At 43.5% G+C, this 19,581-nt stretch overlaps 1 protein-coding gene across 1 annotated transcript in view; it reads right to left on the bottom strand.

Moving 5' to 3' along the window:
* Positions 1-1,430: 1,430 nt before the first annotated feature.
* The window catches only part of IDO2 (indoleamine 2,3-dioxygenase 2), a gene marked incomplete at its 5' end in the record, with an annotated part of 66,557 nt that continues 48,406 nt past the window's right edge, over positions 1,431-19,581 (bottom strand). The window contains 3 exons of the mRNA XM_040242992.1: positions 1,431-2,172; positions 4,237-4,385; positions 11,985-12,036. Of these exons, the coding sequence (XP_040098926.1) occupies positions 1,817-2,172; positions 4,237-4,385; positions 11,985-12,036 (557 nt within the window). The remainder of the gene's footprint in view (positions 2,173-4,236; positions 4,386-11,984; positions 12,037-19,581) is intronic.

Raw genomic sequence — 19,581 nt, 5'->3', positions numbered from 1 at the left:
CACACGTATGCCTATGGTTGATTCATGCTGATGTATGGCAAAAGCCATCACAATATTGGAAAGCAATTATCCTCCAATTAAAATAAACAAATAATTTTTTTAAGGAAAGAAAGTGCATTAAAAAAAAAAACCAGGAAGCTGGGAATGAAGGATATTCTAAATTTGGTCAATGTATCTATATTCATCCATAGATACATGTATAACAGAATCACATTGCTGTACACCTGAGACTAACAAGATTGTAAATCAACTCTACATCAACTAAGCAAACTAAATTTTAAAAACGGAGAAGTCAGAATTCAAAGACAGGATTCAGGCATATTTAAAATGTTACTTTCTTTTTGAACAAGAATGACAGCAACAATGGGTGATGTTTTAAATCACCAGCTATGGTGTTTCTTCTTGATCCGCCTCCTTGGACCCAGTGTACGAGCGGTCTGGGTTTATTGATACCAAGCGAGAGTAGTTAGGAGAGCAGATCAAAGAGAAATAAACACATCCAAGCACATTTTATAAGCTTTACAATCGACTTGTCAAACACAAGGACGGCATATGGAGAGAAAAGGTTTTATGAGTGATGAGAGCCTCTGCTTCTGAGCTGAGGCTCTGACCTAAACTGTAGACAGAGAGGACACCATCAGAGTTTTTCTTGGTCCACTCAGACCACGTGCTCTTTGCTTCATCATCCACACCTTCCTTTTTTTTTTTTTTTTTGGCAAGACCAAGTCCTCGGAGGATGTAGGGACTTCCTGGCACCCCAAGGATTGTACTGGTTCCTTATTAAGGGTCTTGGGCATTGAGGAGAGTCCAGAAGGATCAATTCACTCATTTCACAAATACAAACTTTCAGCATAAGAAGAAAGAATCATTGTTTTAAAGATAAAGGAAACCGAAGTAGAAAATACCAACTTCTGAACCGTGTGGCTACGCCTCATCTGTTCCCGTAACATTACCCGTTTCCACGCTGGTGATTTCAGAGTCTTGTCCTCCACTTCCTCTTCCCTCCTTATATCCTCTGGAGCATTTCCAACTTTCTGTCCCCAAATTCTGTACATGCAAGGAAAGAGTGATAGCCTGGGGTCTGGAAAAGCCCTGCTATAAGACTTAAGCCAGACTTCCCTGGTAGCTCAGCTGGTAAAGAATCTGCCTGCAATTCAGGAGACCTTGGTTTGATTCCTGGGTTGGGAAGATCCCCTGGAGAAGGGCATGGTAACCCACTCCAGTATTCTTGCCTGGAAAATCCCTATGGACAGAGGCACCTGGGGGGCTACAGTCCGTAGCCTTGCAAAGAGTTGGACACGACTAAGCAACTAAGCGCAGCTCAGCACAACCCCTAAGCCAGGACTCAGTAGGAACTTAATAAGTTGGTGAGTAAATGAATGGATGCAGGAAAGATTTGTTTTTGTTTTTTTGAGAAATCAGCAAAGAGATCCATGCATAAGCAATTTTATTTGATTAGTGAAATGTAGATTGGGTTTCTATTGTTTGATAAATAGAATATGGGTATACTTGCTCCCGGTGGGGGTGGGGGATAGGGGTGGTTCTAAAGCGGTAACCAGAGCTGTTTGCTATAAAACAGTAACTAGAGAGGGAATAACAAGTTTCAGGCCATGAAAACTCTCTTCTGTGAATAGTTCTCAGTAAAAGAGAAGGTGGTCTTCTGGGGAGCAAGGACATGAATGGCACTGAGGTCCCTTTTAGATTATTCCAGACAGAATAGTCCCATTCTCCAGGTCTGCTCATGTCCAGCGACAGGAGGACAAGGACAGACCTCCTGCAATTGCTGGGTTTGCGTTGCCGGGGAAAGGGCGGTCCCTTAGCCGCTTGGGTGGAGCAGGGCCTCCAGCGTCTTGTCCCTGACGCTCTTCAGGAAGCTCACGACGGCCGCTCCCCCAGTGCCCCTCTCCTCGAGGGCCTGGGGGGGCCTCGGGAGGTGGCTTGTCCTCCCGGCCTTTGCTTTGGATGCGGCTGTGATGAGGTACTTGGTCACCAGGGCCAGGTGGTAGGTGCGCAGGGCTGCCAGGCTCTCCACACACTGATTATAGGCCGTCAGAAGCTGGCCATTCCCAGAGGACAGGACGTGGGTCCTCAGGGAAGGAGCCCCGCGAATTTCTTCTACGAAGGCCCTGTGGGAAGGAGGCATGTAATCCCTCATCCTGTGCAGAAAATCAGCTGAAAGAAAGATGGCAGGACAAGGCTGTAACTCCCCGTGGAAAGATGAGCAAACCTGTCTGCCTGTCAAGACATTATGCCGCCCTGATCCTCACTACTCATCCTAACAGTATCCAGTCAACTTGTGGTTCTTTTGCTTACAGACATCACATCCTCCAAAGCTTTTTCTCTTTTTTAATTTTTTAAAAAAATATTTTGGTTCCCTCACACAGCATGGGGGAACTTAGTTCCCTGACCAGGGACTGAAGCTCCACCCGCTGTATTGGAAGCACAGGGTCTTAATCACCAGGGAATCCCCAAAGCCTCCAAATGTTGATTGGAAATGAGGAAGGGAAAAGAAGCAAGCCCCATTTCAGATAACTAACCTGGGACCAGCTCCACCAGCCAATGTATAAATAGTTATCATCTCTGAAATGTAGGCAAAATATCTCGCTAGTCACACAAAGTGTATCCACAAAGGTAAGGCATGGACCCTTAAATGGAGGAGCTAAATATTCTGCTGAATTTTGTCAAGTGTTTCATTTTAGAGGGAATGCTAAGGAAGAGGAAAGTGATAAAAGTTTCTGAGGGCAAGAAGATAAAGAATGAATAATTGTTTTAGTAATAGCCTTGAAGTCAAATTGTTTAAAAATTGGGTCAATAGATAAGTATGGGAAATATAGATAGAAGAGAGATCATTTATAGGAAATTCATTTTGGGATTAATACTAATCATGGTACATCATCAACATCATCAAATCAGAAGCCCATGGAATGTTACTCAGTCATGAAAAAGAACAATACTAGATCATTTGCAGAGATGTGGATGGGCTCTGAGCCTGTCACACAGAGTGAAATAAGAACGAGAAAAACAATATTATATGTTAACACATATATATGGAATCTAGAAAAATGGTTCAGATGAGCCTGTTTTCAGGGCAGGAGTAGAGACACAGACATGTGGACAAATTGGGAGAGACGTATGTAGATTACTGTGTACAAAATAGCTAGCTAGTGGGAACCCGCTGTAGAGCACAGGGAGCTCAGCTCGGTGCTCTGTGATGACCTAGAGGTGGGATGGGGCAGCGAGTGGGAGGGAAGTCCAAGAGGAAGTGGATATATGTGTGTATATGGCATATTCACTTCATTATACAGCAGAAACTAACACAACATTGTAAAGCAATTATACTACCCCCCCCCAAAAATAAAGCCCATGAAAATTGATCATAGCACTAGAGAATTGCCTTTTGTGGGTAAGACTAGATTCTTCCCTGGTGGCTCAGACGGTAAAGTGTCTGCCTACAATGCCTACCATGTGGGAGACCCGGGTTCAATCCCTGGGTCGGGAAGATCTCCTGGAGAAGGAAATGGCACCCCACTCCAGTATTCTTGCCTGGAAAATCCCATGGATGGTGGAACCAGGTAGCCTACAGTCTATGGGGTTGCAAAGAGTCGGACACAACTGAGCGACTTCACTTTCTTTCTTTCTAGATTCTGTGACCAACTTCTAGTTTTTTTTTTTTTTTCTATTTTCTTATTTCAGCTTAGAAACTTTGCACTAGGAAATGTCTTTTTGCAGCTATTGAGCATTTGGCTTGATGATGGCAGGTAAGGAAAGGCATCCTTTCAAGCCTGCAAGATGGCAGAACCCTGTTCGGGTCTAGGGGGACATGGGCTGAGGCTGCACTATTTTTATGGGGACAGGCTTCAGTGGAGGAGCCCATATCTATCAGCAGCTACATCCTGACTTGGCAATACAGTGTCTGGGCCTCAGTCTCCAGACCACTCCCCCACTCTAGCAAAAGCAATCTACTGCCTAAGGATCCAAATAAAGTTACAGGGGACTGCTGGAAAATAAGCAGCGTTTTAAAGTTCTGAAGTAAAACCCAACATTCAGCTGAGCTCTGATATGATTGGCTGGATACAATCACAGATGGCAGGCACATAGTCTCCTGGTTAATCGGGAGGAGTACAGACTTTCTGACTTATAGTTGGACTTACCAATTGGTAAAAACAGCTCTGCTCTTCCTCTCTCATAAAGGAAAAAAAAAAAAAAAACAAGAAAAAAGAAAAATGGCTGATTTACCATTCTCCTTGCTGTGACAGACGCCCAAGAACTCATCAAAGGCATGGAGTATTGTGCTCTGAGCAGCGCTTCCACCAGAGTAACGCAGGGGCTCTTTGGAGACACCTTCGTATACCAAGCCCATAGGCAGTGCTGGGTTATCCTTCCATCTAGGTAAGAACAAAAGTCAGATGGAAGTGCATATTAGGATTTAAGAGTGTCTTTTCTGATCGGGATACAGATCAAGCAAGAAAGAGAACACCCTTTCCTATCTTCTCTTTTCTCTCCTCTTCTATCACCCTGATTCCATGTCCTTATCTTTTTGTCTGAGTCTCCCTCTTTCTGAGTCCCCCAATCATTTTACTCATTTCACTGTCTGATATTTTAGAGGGCCTTGAACACTCTCGGCGTGTATGTGGGTAACTCCACAATGAGACAATCAGCAACCCCAAGAATACACTGTGTGTGTGTGTTTGTGTTAGTCACTGAGTCATGTCCAACTCTGCGACCCCATGGCCTGTAGCCTGCCGGGCTCCTTTTTCCATGGAATTCTCCAGGCGAGAATATAGTTTACATATCACATTCACCTACATTTTCTCATTTATTCTTCATGGAATAGATCCAGGCAGGCATTTTAAAACCCACTGAATAGAGAAACAGTTTCAAGGTGCCATCTCCAGGACCACCATTCTTAGGGCAGCAACTAGAACTTGACCCCTGAACTGGTAATTCTCTAGTTTCACTTCCCAAGACCCCACCCACCCACATGTTAATTTCTTTTGATGAGAACAAAATATTCTTCTCTTATTGCCAGGAACCCTGTTGTTAGTGCTTTAAATAGCAGATGGCAGACTTATGTTGGTGTCTGCTGTCCTTCCTGTAATTCTAAAGATCATTTTGCTCAAGAGAAGGGAAACACGCACATCACACACATACAGAAGCCTCAGACAGACGGCTCAGCTGGCATCCGTGACCTTTTTCAAATACCTCCCTGAATAGGAAACACTCTTATTTTCTTTGGGGGCTGTTTTGCATTGGCTGTTCTGCAGTTTTGCTGGATGAATATCATAGTGGCCTTTGCATTTGGAGAAATATCACCACACAAGGAGATGACAGACAGACAGAAGAGCTGGGCGTGAATGGGAGGAGCCCAGGGAGGGTCTGAGTCTAAGATCAAAACCTGCTGTGGCTCTTAGGAGAGAGGACTCTGTCTTAGGCAGATGTGGAATTGAGTCTCAGCTTTGATACTTAGTAACTCTGAGCCTTGGCTGAGTTAACTCACTTCCCAAGCCTCAGTTTCTTCATCGGAATAATATTAGTATCAATCTTACTGGTTGTTGGGAGAACTAATTAAAATAATACCTGCTTGGTGTCTGAAAAATATTGTGTTCAATAAATATTAGCCATTTTATCATACTATTCACACTGAATTGTAACCTCAGCTCCCTCCTTTCATTTTTTCGTAACTTTATACAAGCCCTTCTTAGCCTCAGTTCTCCTTACCTGTGCGTACGAGCTCATCAGTCAGTGTCAGACTCTGCGACCCCATGGACTGTAGCCTACTCAGCTCCTCAGACCATGGGATTTTCCAGGCAAGAATACTGGATCGGGTTGCCATTTCCTCCTCCAGGGGACCTTGCTGACCAGGGGTGGAACCCGCATCTCCTGAGTCTCCTGCCTTGACACATGGGTTCTTTACCACTAAGCCACCTGTGAAGTCCCTCCTGACTTGTACCTAGTACCTAGAGCAGCTGAAAGCATCAAGTGCATTCCAGAAAGGTGTGATGACTCATCTGAGTTTGGGACACTGGTCCAATAAAACTTCTAAACAACATTTTATGGGGCAGAAATGTAAGACTGGACTGCTATTGTGTGATAAGTGGACCAAACGTTGGCAGTATTGGTTCGGATTGTTCTCTGTAATCCTGCTGATGGTCTCATTCGGTCACTCTGGGCTGCTTCCCTAGTCCCTTCACTTCATGACCGCTTCTAAGTGCTGGACACTGTCTGGATTTAGTCCTAGTGCTGGACACTGTCTGGACTTAGTCCTTGCATCTCTCACTACTCTCATTCCCACATCATCTCATTTCGCCTCACGGATTTCAAAGCCACTATAACGGGACTATTGACAAATGTGCACCTGAGCCTCTTCCTTATACTCCAGATACACGTGTTCAACTGCCTACTAGACCCCACTCCAGCACTCTTGCCTGGAGAATCCCATGGGTGGAGAAGCCTGATAGGCTGCAGTCCATGGGGTCACAAAGAGTCGGACATGACTGAGCGACTTCCCTTTCACTTTTCACTTTCATGCATTGGAGAAGGAAATGGCAACCCACTCCAGTGTTCTTGCCTGGAGAATCCCAGGGATGAGGAGCCTGGTGGGCTGCCGTCTATGGGGTCACACAGAGTCGGACATGCCTAAAGCGACTTAGCAGCAGCAGCAGCAGACATCTCCATAGGAAGGGCTTCACCTCAAACTGACCTCTCCATCCACCCTTCCTTTTGCCAGGTTGGCTCCTCCCATGTCTCTACCCTCAGAGAAAAGCCGATGGTAGCTCCATTCTTTCCATGGGTCCAGCCATAAACCTAGAGTCCTCTCTGATGGACTTCTTTCTCTTCCATTCTATGTGCAATCCAAGAGCAGATCCTGTCAACCTTCCCTTCAATCCATATCCATTCAGAACTGACCATTTCTCAGTGTCTCTACTGCCCCCATCCAAGCCCAGGCCACTATGCTGTCTTGCGGTCAGAGCTTCCCAAGTGCTTTCCTGGGTCCCTTCTATTCCCCCACTCAGAAGATGAGTGACGGCCTGAAACTTCAGACAGCTCACGTCACTTTTCTCAGAACTCGCCTGTGCTGTTCCTCACACTCAGAAAGGAAACCAAGGCACCTCTACATGCTCTGGTCTCCCCATCACTTGTATTCCTCATTCTCCCCACCTTTCCTCCTTGAGAGCACTTCTGGGATCAGGGCAGCTCTTCCTTCAAAAGTCCTCCCATGCCTGGGTCACTGTGACCTTGCTCCTTTTGCACGGAGCAGGTACCTGAGTAGCTTACTCCTCACTTCCTTTGCGTGTCTTCTTAAACATCCTTTAGGAACACGGCATTCACAGACCACAATAAATAAATAAGAACTTCACCCACCACTCATAACATTCCATAATGCTCTTATTCTACTTTAAATTTGTCTATAGCTTTTATTGTTGTAACACATTGAGTATGATACTTGCCTCCCTTATATTTATTTATTCATTAATTCATATTAATAAAATAAAATACATTTATTTACTTATAATTACAATAAATTATAATTCATATATTTATTCATTAATTATTCATATATTAACAAACATGTGCCATGATTAACATGTAAGCTCCACAGGAATGAACTGGTTGTTTGTTCTACTGCTTCATTCCCAGCACCTATTAATAGAACCATGCCTGGCATTAACATAGCCCTCACTAAGTATTTGATCAGTGAAGGGATGAAAAAATATCATTATATAATTAAACATTAAATATCTAGAATATGTAAAATGTTAGTCACTCAGTTGTGCTGGACTCTTTGTGATCCCATGGACTATACAGCCCAGCCCACCAGGCTCCTCTGTCCAAGGATTTCTCTAGGCAAGAATACTGGAGTGAGTTGCTGTTTCCTTCTCCAGGGCATCTTCCCGACACAGGGATCGAACCTGGGTCTCCTGCATTGCAGGCAGATTCTTTATCGTATGAACCATCAGAGAAGCCCCAGAATATGTAGATCCAAGTGTACTTCTTGAAAGGACCTGACCAGTTTAACAGAATAGATAAAAGAAAAACAGTGTGAAAGTTAAAAATAAATAAAAAGAAGGCATCTATTTTCAAAACCCATATTCCCCATCTATGATGAGATTAATCTGGGGAAGAAAAACTGGGTTCCTCTCAATAGCCCAAGAATTGCTCCCATGCATTCTTAGGCCCAAATTGTTCTTGGTGAAGAAAAGGAATGATTTTCCTTTCAAGTCTCTATAGGCAAGTTTATTTTTAGTCTTTTTTGTAGCATATTTCTAGTAAACCTCAGAGAGGGGGATGGTTAAACAGAAAAAAAGAAAGAAAGAAGTGCAATGACATTTTTTTCCAAAGGGACTGATACCTTCCCCAAGAAATTTAACGTGAATGAGAAATAAAGGGAACTGTTTCATTTACAGATGGACTCTCTCAAAACTTCTAAGTCAATTTTTTTTTAAGTCAACAGAAATAATAAATCAAGCATAGGACAAATCAAGAACACAGGGGCAGATTTAGATTTTTCAAGACAAGTCTACCTGGAACGTTCAACAATCCAGATGTTTTTGGCCACCAGCATTTTTAGGAACGGCTATTGGTCATTTGGTTTATTTAACTATGTGGGGAATAATTTTGAGGCTCAGAAACAGAAGGTGGGCATTTATGTAGATCAGAGATAAAGGGCATCACTGACCCAGAAACTTATTTTAATGAAAATGAAGTTACCTTCTGGTGTCCATTTAATCATGACACAGGAAGTCCCCTACTTAGGAACCCTGCAGTTACAAACTTTCAAAGATGCTGCAGCTTCCCCTCCATTTCCTATTTGCTGATGACCCTTCAGCTCTACCATCCCCTACTTCCTCTCTTCCCCCAGTCAGTAACTCTTCCTACCTGTTCACTGGGTGCCAGCCCCTGGATGCCAGGTGTGATGCTGCACTACTGTGCTTTTCAAGGTACTGTACTATAAGATCAATCTTTTTTTAATTTTGTGTGTGTGTTTATTATGTATTATCTGTGTGAAAACTATTATAAACCTGTTCAGTACAATACCATATATTGGATGGTGTTAATTGGGTACCTAGGCAAACTTTGTTGGACTTAGGACCGGACTCTCAGAACGGACTCGTTCACATGTAGGGGACTTACTGGAGAAGGAATTCTAAAAACGTTGCCCCAAGATTCGCATTCTAACTCTAAGAACTGTTAATATTATAAGACAGCATGCCTGTGGATATGATATATGGCAAGCAAAAAGAACCCTGAAGGTGTAATTAAGGCCACTAACTAGTGACCTTAATATAGGCAGTTATCCTGGATTACCTAGAGGAGATTAATCACACAAGACCTTAAAAGCAGGGAGTTTTCTCTGGCTGGTGGCAGGAGGAGACCTCTGAGAGGTCGGAACTATGAGAAAAGTCAGGAGTGCCGTTGCTGAATAGCAGGGACCTTTTGCCACTTCCCAGGAGGCGCAGTGGTACCTGTCGATACAGGAGATGAGGGTTCAATCCCTGGGTTGGGAAGATCCCCTGAAGACAGAAATGGCAATCCACTCCACTATTCTTGCCTGGAAAATTCAGTGGACAGAAGAGCCCAGCGGGCTACAGCCCATGGCATTGCAAAGAGTGGGACACAACTGAGTGACTGAGCAGACACAAAAACACGTGTGTGACAAGTGACTCTGGAGGCTTCTAGAAGCTGAGAGCAGACTCTGCCAGGAAAGAAAGAGACCTCAGTTCCCAAACCACAATGAGCTGATTCTGCTGAACACTTGAATGAGTTTGGAAGTGAATCTTCCCCAGATTCTCAGGATCAGGGCTCAAGCCTAGCAGACCCTCTGACTTCAGCCTTTTGAGGTCCCAAGCAGGAAAGCAAGCCGAGCCTACCTGGCCTTGTGACCCATAGGAAGGTGAGATCATAAGTGAGCCTTGCTAAACTGTGCTAATTTGTTAGGGAATGGTGGAGACCAGCACAGACTCAAAGGGAAAAGTGAAGCACAAAGAGATTTTCCAGAATTAGGTCTTCCTAAATCCCAGGTTATTTCAAACTTTTTTTTTTTTAATGGCCCTTTCTTCTCCCTTCTAATCCTACCAAAGCTTCTCTGCATGTTTTGTTTAATATTTGTTGCTAGAATCTATTCTACAATCAGATCTTTGTCTTAACCTTTGTGTGTATGTGCTCGCTCAGTGGCTCCGTCATGTCCAATTCTTTGCAACTTCATAGAATTAACCCACCCGGCTACTCTGCTAATAGTATTTTCCAGGCAAGAATACTGGAGTGGGTTGCCATTTCCTCCTCCAGGGGATCTTCCCGATCCAGAGATCAAACCTGAGTCTCTTTCTACATTGGCAGGTGACTTCTTAACCACGAGCGCCACCCGGGAAGCCTCCCTGGTGATGCTACACGCTAAAGATGGAGAGCAAGAAGAGTCTTCAGCTGGGTTAACCAAAAGATTGGTGGTTCAAGCCCACCCAGGGACGACTGCCCCTGTGACCTCTTTAGGATATAGTTTAAGGGTTTGCAGTGGCTCAGACGGTAAAGAATCTGCCTGCAATGTGGGAGACCTGGGTTTGATCCCTGGGTTGGGATGATCTCCTGGAGAAGGAAATGGCAATCCACTCCAGTATTCTGGCCTGGAGAATCCCATGGACAGAGGAGCCTCGCTACAGTTCATGGAGTTGCAAAGAGTGGGGCACAACTGAGCTGCTAACACTTTCACAGGATGGATAATCCCTTTGTGGGGGGTTCAGGAGTGAAGGGTACACAGGGAAAGTATAAATTCTGAGATACACTCTCAATTCCATTTCTTTGCTCTTCCCCTGTCCTTCTCTTTTCCCCATAATCCAGGCACCCGTTACTCTCAAGTTATTCTCTGGAAAACTTGCTTCCACTCTGTCCCTACAGTGAGGGGTCCACACCCAGGCTGGCCTTCCCTGAAACTCTCTCACACCCATACAGTCACGCAATCTAGGGAACATACCTAATACACGTGGTGACTGCATACACTAAAGCTATTGATAAATCAGCACATCTACTGATGTTGGTATTAGGTATGACTCTTGCTACATCCAGACACAGCTTAACATTCTACCAACAGTGCTTCAGGCACCTTCTAGTTATCGAGATGGTCTCTGCTGCTGCTGCTAAGTTGCTTCAGTTGTGTCCGACTCTGTGCGACCCCATAGACGGCAGCCCACCAGGCTCCCCCGTCTGTGGGATTCTCCAGCCAAGAACACTGGAGTGGGTTGCCATTTCCTTCTCCAATGCATGAAAGTGAAGTCACTCAGTCATGTCTGACTCTTAGCAACCCCATGGACTGCAGCCTACCAGGCTACTCCATCCATGGGATTTTCCAGGCAAGAGTACTGGAGTGGGGTGCCATTGCCTTCTCCAAGACGGTCTCTAGGTGATGACTATTCCACGTTAACCTCTTTCATCTACTGTTCCCACCTTTTACTCTTCATCCTTAAAATCTTCATTTCTCTCAGTTGATGTGAATAGGAAGCCATCTCATTAAAATATGTCAAATTATGACTAATATATTATAAATAAGAAATGTATCTAATCATGAAGAATACCAGGAATATGAAAAACTGTCATGGGATAGTTATTCCAGGAATGTTAGAAGGAAGGTTTTCAGAGTTGGGGTGGGGTGGGGGAAGGGAAAAAGGGATATAAATAGTTGAACTTTGGGGTGGCACACTGAGCTTTTTCTCCCTCCTTCTTCCAGGTGGTTTTCTAAGAAAGGTGATTACCAATTGAATTTAAAGGGATGGCCTCAGGACAATTACTCTAAATAGTCACCCTTCAGTGTCATTTGTCACGCAGATGGCACCCCATTCCCCATTGCTTTTATCCAAGAGTGAATCCCAGGGGGATTCCTTTGTTATGGAGAGTTACTTGGTGTCTTTCTTTCTCTGGGAAGTTTCTGCCTGTTTCTCCCCTCATAAGTCTGGGAAAGACTACAGATGTTTCAAGCCAAAGACCTGAACTGTACTTACCCAGAGAGGAAGATCCGGATGACTGAATAAAATATGTCTGGATTTACGTAATCTAGAGGAGAAATCAAAATGTGAACTTTACTACAGGCAACAAAAGCAATAGGTTCCATGTGCTCAGGCTCCGAAGCCCTCCCGGGCACCTCCCCTATCTGATCTGCAGAGAAATCTGGAAGGAGCCCCGCAGCAGGAGCGGGAGGAATGTCCCTTTCTGTCACCCCCTCGCTGCTGCTTCCAGGAACAGCTGCACAACTGGCCTTTGCTACCTGTGGTTCTTCCCTGTTCTGAACAACAACCAAAAAGGGAGGTCAAGCCCACCTTTAAAACATTTAGTGTCATCTTTTTAAAGAGACATGATATTTGAGAGAACGTGGGGAGCTGAAAAGAGAAAAGCAGAGAGGATCTGCTCTCTGACCCCTCAGTGTCCGGGCAGAGTGTGGCGGGCGCTCCGCCCAGGCTCTGCCGCACCTGGCCGGACACAGGCTCGCTGACCTCTATTCACCAGCCTGTGCAGTTTGCTCTGAACCTGTCAGGGAGTGGGCTCACTGATTTCACTAGTTTATTAACTGGTACGCAAGGAAGCGTGTCCTCACGTCTGTACTGAGCTCCTTCGGGTTTCTTTTTTATCCACTGTATTTTTATGCGGACCATTTTTAAAGTCTGTGAGGATTGGTCGCACTGTTGCTTCTGGTTTATGCTTTCGTGTTTTTTTTTTTTTTTTGCCAAGAGAGACGTGAGATCTTAGCTCCCCAACCAGGGCACCCACATCCGCTGCCCTGGAAGGTGAAGTCTTAACCACTAGACCACCAGGAAAGTCCCTTTTGTCCATCCTCTTTTGACCGTGATTCTCTCTTCTTCATGCTTGTGACCCTCTGGGATCTGACATGTTTCTTTCTCTGTTTCTGTTATCCAGATTCCTGTCTATGTTTCTTTGTTTCTGAGCAAAGAAAAAAAAAAAAAAAAAGAGAGAAAGAAACTTTTTTTTTGATGAGGCCCAAATAATGACATCAGTTTGGATCATCTGTATATCAGTGACATCTGTATATCATCAATTTACCTTTTCCATGGTCACACCTGGTCTCTGGTCCTCTATCTCCGTTTTCTCTGAAGCCCCCGGGGCCCAGGTAACTCAAGTCTTGCCTCAGCCTCAGGGCTTCCCAGGGCCTCTGAGGGCTGCCACAGCCTCCCTGCTCATCTGCACCAAGGTGCCATGTGCTGGAATTTTCTCTGGGCCCTATTTCTGGGGTCTTCTCCATTTGGTGCTCTGTTTCCACAGATACACTAAGTACCATGTACAACTTTTTGCTGAAGCAATAATGACTGGAGGTAGTTTAATGTGTTACCTGTCTCCTAATATTTAAGGAGGGAAAGTCAAATGAGTATTTCAACAACAGGAGATAATTTGTTTTTCTTTCTCTGACTATGCCCCACAGCTTATAAAATCTTAGTTCCCAGACCAGGGATTGAAGCCAGAGTCATAGCCACTGGACCATTAGGTAATTCCCAAATGTGAGGTAATTTTAATATAAAAATTTTCAAGATATAAATAATCCATTCATGATTAAAACAAACAAAAAATTAGCTAATTTGGAATAGGCAGGAAATTCCTCCTTAAACTGATAAAAGGAATCCACAGAAAGCCTTCAGGACATATTTTACTTAATAGTGAGACATTAAAAATGTCTTCTAAAATGTGAGACAAAATCAAGTATCAGCACTTCCATTCAACACTATGTTAGGCACCACCTCGCCTGAAGAATAAGAACAAAAATTAAAAGAAAGAAAAGTTATAAGGATGGTAAATGAAAAAAACAAAACAATGCTGTTCTCAAATAATATGATTTCTATGTAGAAAACCCAGGCAGTCAACAGATCGTTATTAGAATTTTTGAGTGGAGTGGTTATCAAAGTGCTAGATTCAAGCTTCATATCAAATATCAATTTCATCCTAAACCAGGAACAAAGAGAGATCCAAAGATACTATCAGTTCAGCTCAGTTCACTCGCTCAGTCATGTCTGACTCTTTGCGACCCCATGAACCCTAGCACACCAGGCCTCTCTGTCCATCACCAACTCCTGGAGTCCACCCAAGCCCATGTCCACTGAGTCAGTGATGCCATGCAACCATCTCATCCTCTGTCATCCCCTTCTCTTCCTGCCCTCAATCTTTTCCAGCATCAGGGTCTTTTAAAATGAGTCAGCTCTTTGCATCAGGTTGCCAAATTATTGGAGTTTCAGCTTCAACATCAGTCCTTCCAATGAACACTCAGGCTGATCTCTTTTAGAATGGACTGGTTGGATCTCCTTGCAGTCTAAGGGACCCTTAAGAGTCTTCTCCAACATCACAGTTCAAAAGCATCAATTCTTCGGCACTCAGCTTTCTTCACAGTTCAACTCACATCCATACATGACCACTGGAAAAACCATAGCCTTGACTAGACAGACATTTGTTGACAAAGTAATGTCTCTGCTTTTTAATATGCTGTCTAGGTTGGTCATAACTTTCCTTCCAAGGATTAAGTGTCTTTTAATTACATGGCTGCAATCACCATCTTTAGTTTTTGGAGCCCCCCAAAATAAAGTCAACCACTGTTTCTCCATCTATTTCCCATGAAGTGATGGGACCAGATGCCATGATCTTAGTTTTCTGAATGTTGAGCTTTACGCCAACTTTTTCACTCTCCTTTTTCACTTTCATCAAGAGGCTTTTTAGTTCCTCTTCATTTTCTGCCATAAGTGTGGTGTCATCTGCATATCTGAGGTTACTGATATTTCTCCTGGCAATCTTGATTCCAGCTTGTGCTTTATCCAGCCCAGCGTTTCTCATGATGTACTCTGCATATAAGTTAAATAGCAGGGGGACAATATACAGCCTTGACGTACTCCTTTTCCTATTTGGAACCAGTCTGTTGTTCCATGTCCAGTTCTAACTGTTGCTTCCTGACCTGCATACAGATTTCTCAAGAGGCAGGTCATGTGGTCTGGTATTCCCATCTGTTTCAGAATTTTCCACAGTTTCTTGTGATCCACACAGTCAAAGTCTTTGGCATAGTCAATCAAGCAGAAATAGATGTTTTTCTGGAACTCTCTTGCTTTTTCCATGATCCAGCGGATGTTGGCAATTTGATCTCTGGTTCCTCTGCCTTTTCTAAATCCAGCTTGAACATCTGGATGTTCATGGTTCACGTACTGTTGAAGTCTGGCTTGGAGAATTTTGAGCATTACTTTACTAGCGTGTGAGATAAGTGCAATTGTGCGGTAGTTTGAGCATTCTTTGGCATTGCCTTTTTTTGGGATTGGAATGAAAACTGACCTTTTCCAGTCCTGTGGCCACTGTTGAGTTTTCCAAATTTGCCGGCCTATTGAGTGCAGCACTTTCACAGCATCATCTTTCAGGATTTGAAATAACTCAACTGGAATTCCATCACCTCCACTAGCTTTGTTTGTAGTGATGCTTCCTAAGGCCCACTTGACTTCACATTCCAGGATGTCTGTCTCTAGGTAAGTGTGAGTGATGACACCATCATGGTTATCTGGGTCATGAAGCTCTTTTTTGTACAGTTCTTTTGTGTATTCTTGCCACCTCTTCTTAATATCTTCTGCTTCTGTTAGGTCCAGACAATTTCTGTCCTTTATTGAGCCCATCTTTCCATGAGATGTTCCCTTGGTATCTTTAATTTTCTTGAAGAGATCTCTAGTCTTTCCCATTCTGCTGTTTTCCTCTATTTCTTTGCATTGATCATTGAGGAAGGCTTTCTTATCTCTCCTTGCTATTTTTTGGAACTCTGCATTCAAATGGGTATATCTTTCCTTTTCTCCTTTGCTTTTCACTTCTCTTCTTTTCACAGCTATTTGTAAGGCCTCCTCAGACAGCCATTTTGCTCTTTTGCATTTCTTTTTCTTGGGGATGGTCTTGATTCCTGCCTCTGTACAATGTCATGAACCTCCGTCCATAGTTCATCAGGCAGTCTATCTATCAGATCTAGACCCACTTAACTCTATTTCTCACTTCCACTGTATAGTCATAAGGGATTTGATCTAGGTCACACCTGAATGGTCTAGTGATTTTCCCCACTTTCTTCAATTTAAGTCTTAATTAGGCAATAAGGAATTCATGATCTGAGCCACAGTCAGCTCCTGGTCTTGTTTTTGCTGACTTTATGGAGCTTCTCCATCTTTGGCTGTAAAGAATATAATCAATCTGATGTCAGTATTGACCATCTGGTGATGTCCATGTGTAGAGTCTTCTCTTGTGTTGTTGGAAGAGGGTGTTCGCTATGACCAGTGTGTTCTCTTGGCAGAACTCTATTAGCTTTTATCCTGCTTCATTCTCTACTCCAAGGCCAAATTTGCCTGTTATTCCAGGTGTTTCCTGACTTCCTACTTTTGCATTCCAGTCCCCTATAATGAAAAGGACATCTTTTTTGGGTGTTAGTTCTAGAAGGTCTTGTAGGTCTTCATAGAATTGTTCAACTTCAGCTTCTTCAGTGTTACTGGTCAGGGCATAGACTTGGATTACCGTGATATTGAATGGTTTTCCTTGAAAATGAATAGAGACCATCCTGTCATTTTTGAGACTGCATCCAAGTACTGCATTTCAGACTCTTTTGTTGACCATGATGGTTACTCCATTTCTTCTAAGGGATTCCTGCCCACAGTAGTAGATATAATGGACTATATCATACCAAATTTGAAGATAATATTCATTAGAAACAAAAACACAGAGTAATTATGAATAAGGTAGAAGATATCTAAATCTTTTATATCTTGAAAGAAATTTAAAAAGTTTAAGAAATGTCTTTGTTGATGGGAAAGAAAACTCTGTATCAACATCTAGAAGAAGACATGTATCTAAAGAAGAGTTCTCTGAGTAAATTTTAGGCCCTGGAAAATAGAGGAATGCCGAGCAATATAAAGATATGAATGGGGAGCACATTACTGCAGGGGTCCCCAACCTCTGGGCCACAGGTGCAGGTCGGTGGCCTGTTAGGAACTGGGCTCCATAGTAGGAGGTAAGTGGCAGATGACCCAGTGACGCTTCACCTGTATTTCTGGCCACTCCTCATTGCTAGCATCTCCCTGGCCTGTATAAAAATTGTCTTCCATGAACCAGTTCCTGAAGCCAGAATGGTTAGGACTGCTGACATCATGTGTTCAGTCTTCATCTCTCCACTTGCCCTGATCAGAAGGACCAGAGAGAACATCAAAATCATGTAATTTTTCTCCAAATTATAGAATATAGATTTACTGCAATTTGAGCAAAGTCCTTAACAGATTTTTTTTTTTTAATTGGGATCTGACAAGCTGATTCTATGTGTATATGAAAGGCAAAGGGTCAAAGATAAGACAAGCATCCCTGGAGAATAAGAGCAAAGGTGTATGTGTGGGGGCAGTTATTTACCTGAAAATCAGAAATAATGTGAAGCTACAGTTCTCTTATGACAGATGGTTTTGGTATGGGGAAAGACAAAGAAACAATGAAACAGAATAGGGAGCCTGGAAAGAGATCCAATCTTTAAAGAAAATCTGGTGTAAGACGATGCTAATATTGGAGATTAGTGATGATTCACAGAAGGGAAATTGAATGTATATCCTATGTCATACTCTATAGAGATAATCATTAAATGTGTATTAAGGGCTGAAGGTGAAAGATAAAAAATTTCAGAATAAAACATAGAAAAACATATTTATGACCTCTGATTATGAAATTATATCTTACATAAGACTTCCTAAAAATAGACTGTTGTAAAAGAAAGGGCAAATACTCTGGCTGTTTAAATTAAGAACTTCTGCTTTCAAAAGGCAGAATAAGACAATCCAAAACATTTGCAACATGTAACTAACAAAAATCACCCTCCAGAGTATACCAAAAAGCTGACTAAAGGCAATGAGTAAAAGAAAAAAAGACATTTCCAAAATTAAGGAAAACCATGCATTTCACAAAACAGGAACATGCGCGGTGAACACACAAGAGCACGGGCCCCTCCACCCCTCCACCCCAGATACACAGCGAGTTAACTCATTACAAATCAGGGAAATGCAAGAGTGATGCCATTCTTATGGCTGAATAAGAGTTTTCTTCTCTCTTCCCCACAAAGAATGTTAATTTAGACAGTCACCGATGGATAAGACGGGCTTCCCAGGTGGCTCGGTGGGTAAAGGATCCCACTGCAATGCAGGAGACCCAGGTTTGATCCCTGGGTGAGGAAGATTCCCTGGAGAAGAAAATGGCAACCCACTCCAGTATTCTTGCCTGGAGAATCCCATGGACAGAGGAGCCTGGTGGGATACAGTCCAGAGGGTCACAAAAGTCAGACATGACTGAAGCCACTGAGCACACACAGTAGTACTACGAACAAGACAGCCTTTGCACAAGCCCAGGAGTCCTTGGAGGCTCTAGAGCACCAGAAGAGCGAAAATGCTAAGACTGGATGCTTGAAGAGGATAAGGAGAATGTTTCACTTTACCCACATCATCCCTTCCCAAGAGTAGCTCAGCTCAGCACCAAGAGAGACCTTCTTGGCAACACTCCTGAGGGTGGCAAGAGTGGGCCCAGGTAGTGAGCAGGTGGAGTGGGACTCTGTGGCGTTGGGAGAAAGCAAACACACTCCACCATTTAGCTAAGGGGCTTCCCAGGTGGTGTTAGTGGTAAAAAAATCCACCTGTCAATGCAGGAGATGAGGGTTCCATTCCTGGGATGGGAAAATCCCCTGGAGGAGGAAATGGCAACCCACTCCAGCATCCTTGGCTGGAGAATCCCATGGACAGAGGAGCCTGGCAGACTACAGTCCATGGGACTGCAGAGTGTCAGACACAACTGAGCAACCGAAGGGACATACACACACAAAGGGAACCTAAAGAAGAATATCAGCTCCAAGCCTGGCTTTTGGGAGATCGAAAGAAGGCAGGCACAATGCTAAAGGAATTCTGCCACAAGAGGGAGCAAGAAGACTGGAGCAGGTGTATTCATCGCTAATGTGGAAAAGCCTTAGAATCCCTACTAAGGCTGATGGATGGTATTTCTCTCTACACCAGATAGAGACCATCTATTCACACGGGACTGGTGAGGGATGAAAGCCATGTAAATAGTCTTACTTCTGGATCATATGTGTGTACACTTACACGAAGAAGGGCAGTTCCTGAAAGCGAGTGACATTATCCTACAGGGAGCACAGAAGATCCAAGGACACAGCTGAGTTAAGCCTCCCCCATGTCCTTCCCTATGTCTTCCTAGAAGAGCAGAGAAATGACCCCTGGACGGCAGCTTCTGCCCGATGGCCAAGCTCAGGTGTGTTTAGTAAATAGGGGTGATGTCTTTCAAAGCTTCCCTTGCTGTCGTTCTGAAAAACACAAACCATTTGGGTTGAGTATCTTGTTCTTTTGCATTTAAGTGAGTCTGAAGAGAAATACAATGTCTGTTCTTGATTAGTTCACACTCCTTTTGTGAAAATTTTATCATATTTTTGTTTTGCTTGGAAAACCAAAGGGAACTTGCTATTTCAATGTTTCAGAGGCAAAAGATTTAGGTTTTATACTGAGAAGGGGCCTTTAAACAAAACAAAATTCAGCAAATCCTTGCTTTGGGTCAGTACTAAAACTA

This window comes from Oryx dammah, unplaced genomic scaffold, assembly GCF_014754425.2.
Source record: "Oryx dammah isolate SB20612 unplaced genomic scaffold, SCBI_Odam_1.1 HiC_scaffold_7, whole genome shotgun sequence".
In the NCBI taxonomy this organism is placed as follows: domain Eukaryota; kingdom Metazoa; phylum Chordata; class Mammalia; order Artiodactyla; family Bovidae; genus Oryx; species Oryx dammah.
The sequence above is the reverse complement of the archived record's forward strand: the minus strand, read 5'-3'. Positions and strand labels throughout refer to the sequence as shown.